This window comes from Danio aesculapii, chromosome 2 (assembly GCF_903798145.1).
Source record: "Danio aesculapii chromosome 2, fDanAes4.1, whole genome shotgun sequence".
Lineage (NCBI taxonomy): Eukaryota > Metazoa > Chordata > Actinopteri > Cypriniformes > Danionidae > Danio > Danio aesculapii.
The window spans coordinates 3677092-3687575 of record NC_079436.1 but is presented as its reverse complement, the minus strand read 5'-3'; the positions used below and the strand labels follow the sequence as shown (position 1 = coordinate 3687575).

At 36.2% G+C, this 10484-nt stretch overlaps 1 protein-coding gene across 2 annotated transcripts in view; it reads right to left on the bottom strand.

Annotated features, from left to right (window-relative positions):
* LOC130239790 (alanine aminotransferase 2-like) overlaps nucleotides 1–4177 on the bottom strand; it is a 43851-nt gene extending 39674 nt beyond the window's left edge. The window contains exons 1-2 of one of the 2 annotated variants that reach the window (XM_056471124.1): nucleotides 4035–4177; nucleotides 3381–3570 (exon numbers count right to left, since the gene is read on the bottom strand). In XM_056471124.1, the coding sequence (XP_056327099.1) occupies nucleotides 3381–3521 (141 nt within the window). In that variant the 5' untranslated portion in view covers nucleotides 3522–3570; nucleotides 4035–4177. Of the gene's footprint in view, nucleotides 1–3380; nucleotides 3863–4034 lie in introns of those variants that run through there. The other variant, XM_056471116.1, reaches the window with a different exon arrangement.
* Nucleotides 4178–10484: the final 6307 nt, after the last annotated feature.

Here is a 10484-nt window from a genome sequence, read left to right as displayed (position 1 = left end):
GGTGGTACAAATAATGTTCCTTAAGGAACAGTTATGTACCTTTGTAAAAGTTGTACCTTATACACTGAAAAAAATATTCAAAGATGATTCCTTGGATTTACAAAGTTTTTTTTAAGTTAAGTGGTTGTAAACAATTTATTTGGGTTGAATTTAAACAAACAAATTAAGTTGAACTTACTCAATTACTCAATTCAATTTGTTTGTTTAAATTCAACACATATAAATTATTTATAACCAGTGGTGTACACTGAAAAAAATTATTCAAAGATGATTCCTTGGATTTACTCAATTTTTTTTTACGTTAAGTGGTTCTAAACAATTTATTTGGGCTGAATTTAAACAAACAAATTAAGTTGAACATTGCTCAATTTAATTTGTTTGTTTAAATTCAACACAAATAAATTGTTTGCAACTGTTTTGCATGCAACACTTTTTTCAGTGTAGTCCTAAAAAAATAGGTGGTGTACTATTACCCATCCAATCCAAATTTTAAAACTAGGCAAAGAAACGACGAAAGTCAATGTATCTTTGATTCATTTGATATATATATATATATATACCACATTGCACAGTTGTGGTTTGCTGACTAACTAAAAAACGAGTTCAGGAGCGGGATTCTGACGCCGTTTTTATATCAAATTTAAAGGGGACTGAGGCGATCATTTAGTAGTGTACAGGTAATCGCAAAAGTGTTAGAGGGGCTGAATGGAAATATAGGAGGGCTAAAGCGACGCCCATGCTGTTTTATAATTTTACTTGAACGTTTCAGCGAGACTTCATTCAGCTGATTTGTTGTGATCTTCGAAAAACTCAAATACTCAATACACAAAAATTAGGGAAGTCTAATCACCAAAACAAGTGAGTATACCGAGAGTGTGATCCTCAGAAGTCGTAATACCCAAACAGCTTGTGGAAAAAAGTAGGCATACTGAGTATACGTGCGTATAGCAAGGACTACACCACTGTTTGTAAGAATTTTGCAGACATAATTTTTTTCAGTGTATGGTACAGAAAAGACCTCTTATGATACTGTTCTGTACCTTTTATGGTACAATTGAAATGAAGGTACACAATTGTTCTCATAGAAAAGGTACATAAGTGTTGGACAAGGCTGGAAAGGCAAAGTGATTTCCATATTATAACATGAACCATCATTTAAGAGAAGGAAAAAATGTAATAAAATTTGTTGAAAATGTATAATTTTTTCCAATATTATGCATGAATTTAAACGTGATATCTTTTTATTTGCTAAAGATGTTCGGTGACTAAAAGATTATTTTAATAAATCTATCCATTTAATAAATCTGTTTTGTTCAAATGCACCAAAAATATGACAGATAATCACTGAGAAATGGATAAAAATATTAATTTTCAAAATGGGTTGGACTCAATTATGTACACGATTAGTAAACTACATAGTGTCAATCATAAAAATGCGTCCTAATGCAAAAGGATCTTGCGAGAACGCTTGCTAGATCTAGAGGGGAACTTCAGCTTCAGCTGTTGTTTCGCAAATTTACGACAACAGATGTTTGCCATTTAATGTAATTTCCATGCGTGTGAGTTCTTGGAAGCTCTCTTTCCTGTTTGCTTAGATACGTTGACTGATTTGAAGAGTGAGGTTTGACAAACAGAGATGATCTCTGTTCCTATGACAATCAGTGCTGTGGTCTTATCAGTGGCACGACTTCAGAGTTTACTACATGCACAAAACAGGTTTGCTATGAGATGTTTGTAGCCAAACTAACTAAATGAGTAACAAAGAGTGGACTTTATCCACTAATGAGTGATGACAATCGGCTTTACAAGCTCTGATCTAGTATGTTTTCCAAAAACTGAAGGAGAGAAAGTGTCAGAGAGATAGACACTGGACTTTTACTGTCAAAGCTCTTGAACAGAAAGCTTCTTTATTGACACTGATTGTTCCATAAAGAGTTTTGAAGCTTTCCATTCCTTTGATAGAAGTGGAAAGCTTCTTTAGATGTTCAAGACTATAAAAAAATAAATGTTCGTCACATTGTTTTGATGGTGGTTCTTTTAAGAACTGGTCACCAAAATTGTTCTTTGAGGAATTAAAAAATAATTATTCTACTGCAGATGCAAACCTCTTTTTGGATGCTTCATTTATTTATTTATCTAGAGTGCTCAGCATAATTGAGTACAGCCCATTTCGAAAATTAATATTTTTATCCATTTCTTAGTGAATATGGGTAACATATATTGGTGCATATGATCAAAACAGAGTTACTAAACAGATTTGTTTATTAAAATAATATTTTAGTCACAGAACATCTTTAGAAATGGAAAGATAATATATTAAAATTCAGTCAAAATATTGTTTATATTTTTTGTTTCTTTTGATTTCTGCTCGTTTTGATATTTGTATTTAATATTTCTCCCAAACATATAAATTTGGCTTACTAATTTTTGAACCATTATCATACGTTTTTTGCCAGATTAGCTTCAGATTTGGCTTCAGTACTGATTAATCTAATATAATTGCACTCATACAATATTGTAAAGCATCCCATAGAAAATATGAATTTAAATGAAAGATTTGCGGGGGGGTATACTCATATATGCTGAGCACTGTATTTATTTAAGAGTGAACTTCTGAGTCACTTGATTAGCTAATCAAAGATTTTCTCTTAAATTTCAAACTCATACACTACGGACCATTTAGCCAAACCAATTCACCGGTACCACATGCATTGGACTGTGGGGGAAACAGAAGCACCCGGAGGAAACCCCCGAAACTCCACAGAAAGAAAGGCAGCACTACCTACTGCGCCACCGCGTTGCAGAGTGTATATATATATATATATATATATATATATATATATATATATATATATATATATATAAAGGATAGTTCATTCAAATTTACTCACTATTTACACTCCCTCAAGTGGATATAAACATTTGTGAGTTCATTTATTTTTCTGATGAAAACCAAAAGAAGATATTAAAAACTAGTCAATGGTTACAGGTTTGCAACTTTCTTCAAAATATCGTTTGTTTTCAACAGAAGGAGGTCAAACAGGTTTGAAATGAGTGAAGGATGAGTTAATGACGCCAGACTTTTTTTGGGTGAACTATATATCCCTTTAAGGACTGATATAAGTAGTTTAGAGCACAATAGACATCTAAAGTATTTTAGAAGTTATTATTTGAGTCTGCTCATGCAAACAGCTACAAAATCCAGCAGTTTTACAGTAGCCCTAAAGAGCATCAGTTCACCAAGTTTGTTGAGCAAAGGTGGGGGTGAAAGTCAAATAAACACATAATTATCCTGTTATCCTAGTGGATTATCTTGCTTCCAAAAGGATGTTTGCAGAATTTATTGCATAAACACTACATTGCTAAAACTCTGCTCGTACCTCTTTGAGTTCCTTCTCGATCTGCACCGCTCGCTGGACGATTGGTCCCCGCACCGCGTAGTCCACTTTCTTCACGTTTGCGTTCATGGTGTCAACAGTCAGCACTTTCCCCTGCCGGGGTATCGCTCCGTTTTCAGACATCTTCTGCTGTAGATGCTCGCTTTGGGCCGCCGGGAAAGCAGAAAGATCCCTATGGGGAGAAGAAAGGGAAGGCAGCGGAGAAAAGTTGAGAACCCAGTCAGGAACCTTGGGGTACACCGCCGCGTAAGCCGCCTCACATCTCCCCCATTTTAAAACCCTCAAGCTTCTCTTAGACAACATTTCAAATAGTGTTTTCTTTAAAAGGGGTTACAAAATGTTTATGAGGTAAAAACTGAGGTTTTTCGTATTTAATCTTTGGTTATATCTGCGCACGTTTTGTCGTAACGCGCGCAGCTCAACCTTCCAAGATCCACTCTGGGAGACCTTTGGACTGTACATCAGATTATTCAAGATTTCATAAGTAGCCCCGCTAAAAAAAAACCCCACGCCTCTTTTTTATCTACTGGCCTCACAAACAGGATATGTGTCCCCCCTATTTACTTTTCCATGACTGGCCCCCTTTTAAAATGGGGAGTTTTATGGTCAGTGCCTCCTCCTGACTGTATTACGCACCACAAGTGTAGAAAAGGAGCCTCTTCGGTTGCCGAGACCACAGACAGAAGCGATAAATCCGCGTGTAAAGCGTCTGAAAGCAGCTCTCCAAACTTTGACCGGTGTTAAAACTTCCCCACACCGTGAACTAACCACCTCCCATTGATCCAATAAGTGAGAATAAAGCACGCCGGCTCCTCCCACGTTGAATAAGGCTCTGTGTGTCTTGCAGGAGAGATTAACAAACAGTGCGATCACATTACAGGTTATTTTTGGTACAGTTCTTCCGCAAAGGCACTTATAGCAAGCTTTAGGAAACAACTGAGTTATTGAAGGAAAATATATGTACTTGGAAGACGGTAAATCCAATCAGCTGTCACGTGGTCAGAGAGCATGCTGTTCAAGGCATGGTGCTCTTCATTATTCAAGCTCTTGTTAGGATGAATGGGGGCTGGTTGTTAAAAAGAGAGGATTATGGGCTGTATTTCTGAAACTATGTGGTTGTGAAAGTCTAGTTACACAAATGCTCGTTTTTCTCATTTCATTTCAGATCTTTCATATCCTCATGAAAATCAAACAGGGTTTCAGTAATAGTGAAACCATCTGTTGTTTTCTTCCGAGTTTCATTAGCGTAAGCACAGTCTAGTACAAATACCATGGTTAAACTTTTGGCTGGTGTTACAAAGCCATTGTTCATTTGTGGTTACTATAATCGCTGTAGGTAACCATAAATCAAGCAATACCAAACATATTTGAACCATTTACAGTAAAACTGTGGTTATAAACTATTATTTTTTGGTCTATGGTTATTACACTACACTATATAGCCTTTTTAAGTGTCCCTAAAGTTAAACTATAAAACATTTTGTGAATTTAATTTAAGTCATGTAAAGTAACAAATTACAAATACTGAAACTACTGCAATTGAGTATTATTTTTATCAGAAATTGTTTTAAAAATGTGTACTTTTACTTTCCCTTAAGTACATTTTCAGTGCTGTATCGGTACTTTTACTCCACTACTTTCCTACTTTATTTATTCTCGTCTATGGGGATTAGGAAAATCAGTCCTGTGATTCCTGTCCAATCTAATCACACATAGAAGGTAAATCGCATCATAATGAACTACCTCAAGACATGGGCGATTTATAATTGCTGCAAACTGTTTGGAAGCATTATTCAAGAGTTCACACTTAGATATTGAACACAGGCTCATTGTGAAAACGTAGCCCTGCGGACGTTTCTGGAGACAGCGAATTACGTAGGCGGAGGTACGTATGGCCAGCTTGATCTCACGAGAAAACGTAAGTATTTTACGTTTTGTCAGTTTAGTGGCTTATTCGTTCGAATTCGTACGAGTTCAGTCGTACGAAATTGTACGATTTTAAAAAGGAGGCGTGGCACCTAACCCCACCCCTAAACCCAACCGTCATTGGCGGATGAGCAAATCGTACTAAATTGTACAAATTAGATCGTACGAATTCATACAAATTAGCCACTCAATCAAAAAGTTACGAATTGCCGTGAGATTGTGTTGGTATGGCTGCATTTCATTTCTTTAAACGAACGCTACGGAGAGTGCACAGTGGTACCTCAAAGGTGCATATTAGTACCCAAATGTACCTAAAAAGTACCTTTGAGGCGCCATTATGGACCCTTCAGGTACAAATATGTACCTTTTGAATAGACACTGCCCCAGTGACAGCTCCTGTATACCTTTATTTCTGAGAGTGTGTGATACTTGAATATTCATTCATTTTCCTTCAGCTTCCCTGCTGAAAGATCCAGCTTAAACCAGCCTAGGCTGGTTGGCTGGTTTTAGCTGGTTTCCAGCCATTTCCAGCCTGGTCTTAGCTGGTCAGGCTGGGAGATGACCAGCTAAAACCAGCTTGACCAGCCTAGTCAGGCTGGAAGCCCAGCCTAAACCAGCTATGTCCAGCTTAAACCAGGATGGTCAAGCTGGTTTTAGCTGGATTCAGCTGGTCATTTTCCAGCCTGACCAGCTAAAACCAGGCTGGAAATGGCTGGAAACCAGCCTGGAAATGGCCAAAACCCCTCTAAAACCAGGCTGGTCAACCAGCTAAAACCAGCCAACCAGCCTAGGCTGGTTTAAGCTGGATTTTTCAGCAGGGTTAATCCCTTTATTCATCCAGGGTCATCACAGTGGAATGAACCGCCAACTTATCTAGCATATTTTACACAGTGAATGCCCTTCCAGCTGCAACCCAGTACTGGGAAACACCCATACACTCTCATTCACACACATACACTACTGGCAATTTAGTTCACCTACAGCGTATGTGTTTGGACTGTGCACCTGTACACAGCCTCACGCCAACACAGGAAGAACATGCAAAAAGAACTATGTAGTGACGAGTGTTTCCCAAAACCCGTAGTTTCTATGTCGCAGATCCATCATGTGAACCACGGTTGTTATAATGATGCTCTAAACAGGGTGGTATAAGAACCCCATAATTTCTTTGTGCGAAGTATATTGTTTTACACACACACACATTAAAAACAAATCCAATATTAGTTTTGGTAAAGCACTCGCTTTCCAGATTAATTAAAATATATGTGACAGACACATACAGCAGAGGGCCTGTGTTTCCTTTACACACATTATTGAGAGTATTATATATTTTATTCTAAAACACAAAATTACTTACAAAAGCAAACAAGTATTCTAATATCACATATAAATCATATAAATAAATAATGAGGCGATTTATTAAGAAATTAAATTTAATATTTATTATTTAGTAAGAAATGAAAAAATCATACTTTAATAAGAATATTAGAAATAAAGATGACGATGATGATGATTATTATTATTAATAATAATAATAAGTAGGGCGACATGGTGGCACAGTAGGTGGTGCTGTCACCTCACAACAAGAGGGTCGCTGGTTTGAACCTCGGCTGGGTCAGTCTGCATGTTTCTGCATGAGTTTGCATGTTCTCCTCGCATTCGTGATGGTTTCCTTCGGGTGCTCTGGTTTCCCCCACAAGTCCAAAGACATGCGGTACAGGTGAATTGGGAAGGCTAAATTGTCCGTAGTGTGTGAGTGTGAATGAGTGTGAATGGATGTTTCCCAGTGATGGGTTGCGACTGGAAGGGTATCCGCCATGTAAAAAACGTGCTGGATAAGTTGGTGGTTCATTCCGCTGTGGCGACCCTGGATTAATAAAGGGACTAAGCCGAAAATAAATAAATGAATGAATAATAATAGGATATTGTTTATTTATTTTTATATATTTTTTAAGTCTACTTTTACAATTTGACACATGCAAACCACTGCAGAAATGTTCTAACCAGCAGGCCCATGTCATATACAGTAGGCTACATTTCTTGATAAATAACCTACTATAAAATAAAAACATTAACATGCTATGCTATGCTTTTTGTTTTCACAAGCTTTAGAGCAATGACTGTAAAAAATATATAGCTTTGGAGACCTAACATAAATTCCGCTCGGCTGTGTTCAAAATGACATCAATGTTTTCAAAGCGCACTGCGAAGGGAGCGCAATTGTAAACATGAAGATCGCTAAAACTGAACTGTAAAAATACTCTGAAAGCAAATTACACCTAAGAGAGATGACTTTAATGCCTTTTTTTAATCATTCCAAGTTTAAATGTAAGAATGTTCTAAACGAATAGGGCATAGGGGGGATAACTTGGAATAGAACACAGCCAGGAACTGTTTCTAGCTACAGCTCCAGAGGTGTAGTTGCAAGTGCACAAGTTTGCGACGCAGTTTGCCAATCTTCGTTGGAACGACGGATTTGGGAAACATCAAATCAATGAACTATGTTTGTAACGATGGAAGTTGCGACCTTAGTTGGCTAACGATGGTTTTTGGAAACCCACCCCAGCTCCACGATTGAGGGTGAATGTAATAATTATGTTCAAATTAATATTTTTAGGCTTTCCCCGTACAAAATTTGATGTAACATATAATTTATAGCTATAATTTATAGTTTCTAGGCTCTCAGATTTCCTGGGGCCCTAAGTGGCTGCTCACTTTGCTTATTGGTTAAATCCACCCCTGAGGGTAGAAATTGTGACCACCTAACTGTCTCTTTAAGCTGAGACTTCATCATTTGCTTTCTTTATGAGTGTCTTAAACATGACTTGTGCGCAGTTAAATGTGTCACCAGATCAACTCCTGTTGTAATCATTGAATGCTGGGAGTCAGTCGACGCTAGTTTTGTTGTTCAGTCAGCATGATTCAGCCATCTGTCACTTGAATAAAACATAATTCAGCACAAAACATTTGCACAATAACATTAGAAAATTGCACAAATATATTCAAGTATGGGCGACATAGTGGCTCAGTGGTTAGCACTGTCGTCTCACAGCAAGAAGGTCACTAGTTTGAGTCCCGACTGGGTCAGTTGGCATTTCTGTGTGGAGCTTGCATGTGCTCCCCGTGTTGGTGTGGGGCTGTGTACAGGTGCTCCGGTTTCCCCCACAGTCCAAACACATGTGCTACAGGTAAATTCAAAAAACTAAATTGGTCGTAGTATATGTGTGTGAATAAGTGTGTATGGATGTTTCCCAGTGGAAGGGCATCCACTGTGTAAAGCATATGCTAAATAAGTTGGCGGTTCATTTCACTGTGGTGACCCCTGATGAATAATGGGACTATGAAAATGAATGGACTTTGGAACAAAACAAAAACTCAGGACACATTTCTCACAGGATAAAAAAAAAAGTAAACACACCACAGCCCTCCAATAAAAGTGTGTCTGCTTTAACTGTGTTTACATTTGTACTTGTAGTGATAATGACATTATCACAAACCTTATCACAACTACATTGTAGATAAGACTTTTGCGTGAAGTATTCTTTTAAATGTAGTATATACAGCTCAAGTCAGATTTATTAGCCCCCCTTTGAATTTTTTTTCTCCTTTTTTAAATATTTATATGTAACAGAGCAAGGAAATTTTCACAGTATGTCTGATAATATTTTTTCTTCTGAAGAAAGTCTTATTTGTTTTATTTCGGCTAGAATAAAAGCAGTTTTTATTTTTTTATGAATCATTTTAAGGTCTAAATTATTAGCCCCTTTAAGCTATATTTGTTTTTGATAGTCTACAGAACAAACCATCGTTATATAATAACTTACCTAATTACCCTAACCTGCCTAGTTAACCTAATTAACCTAGTTTAGCCTTTAAATGTCACTTTAAGCTGTAATGAAGTGTCTTGAAAAGTATCTAGTCAAATATTATGTGCTGTCATCATGGCTAGGATAAAATAAATCAGTTATTAGAGATGAGTTATTAAAACTATTATGTTTAGTAATGTGTTGAAATAAATCTTCTCTCCGTTAAACAGAAATTGGGGAAGAAATAAACAGGGGCTCATAATTCTGACTTCAACTGTATAGACTTTTTTATACAACAGTTTTGTCTGGTTCTCGAATCTGATTGGCTGGTAGCTGTGTGATATTCTGCAATAACAGCACTGGACCAGCCTCCTCACGCTTCACCCTTGTGTATTACTCTTCCCACATACAGCGACAAGCGGAGACAAGCTGAGGATACTCTACAGTTTAATAAATATTGCTTCTTTTGGTCAACATAATGTACTTTTGAGGCTTTTTTAGTCGAGAATGTAGTTGTTTAGATTGCAACTATGTTATCTATCCACAAGATGGCGACAGAACTGCATAATAAGCCCTTAGAAGGTTAAAACAGCGTAATTTCTAACTACAGCTGATTAAATCATTGTTAAACTGGTAAGTGATTTTCTAAGTCGATCTCTCTCTTTTGTATGTTGTAATGCTGTATTCATACCATATAACTGTAGTGTATTGGGACTTGCATATCAGGAGTGTGTGTTGTGTTGGCAGAAAGAAAGAAGAAATGCCTGCATGTGTTTAGTGTTTTTCCTACATGTACAGTTGAACTCAAAATTATTAGTTTTCCAATACTTCCCAAATGATGTTTAACAGAGCAAGGAAATGTTCACAGTATGTCTGATCATATTTTTTCTTCTGGAGAAAATCTTATTTGGTTTATTTCGGCTAGAATAAAAGCAGTTTTAATAAAAAAAAATACAATAAAAACATTTTAAGGTCAAAATTATTAGCCCCTATATATTGGGCTAATATATTATATATATATACATATATATATATATATATATATATATATATATATATATATATATATATATATATATATATATATATATATATATATATATATATATATATATATATATATATATATTCAATTTCTACAGAACAAACCATCATTATACAATAACTTGCCTTTAAATGTCACTTTAGGCTGAATACTAGTAAAAATATAATATAAAATATCATGACAAAGATACAAAGATAAAAGAAATGAGTTATTAAAACTACTGTGTTTAGAAATGTGTTGATAAAATCTTCTCTCCGTTAAACAGAAATTGGGGCAAAAATACAGAGGGGGGAATAATTCAGACTTCAA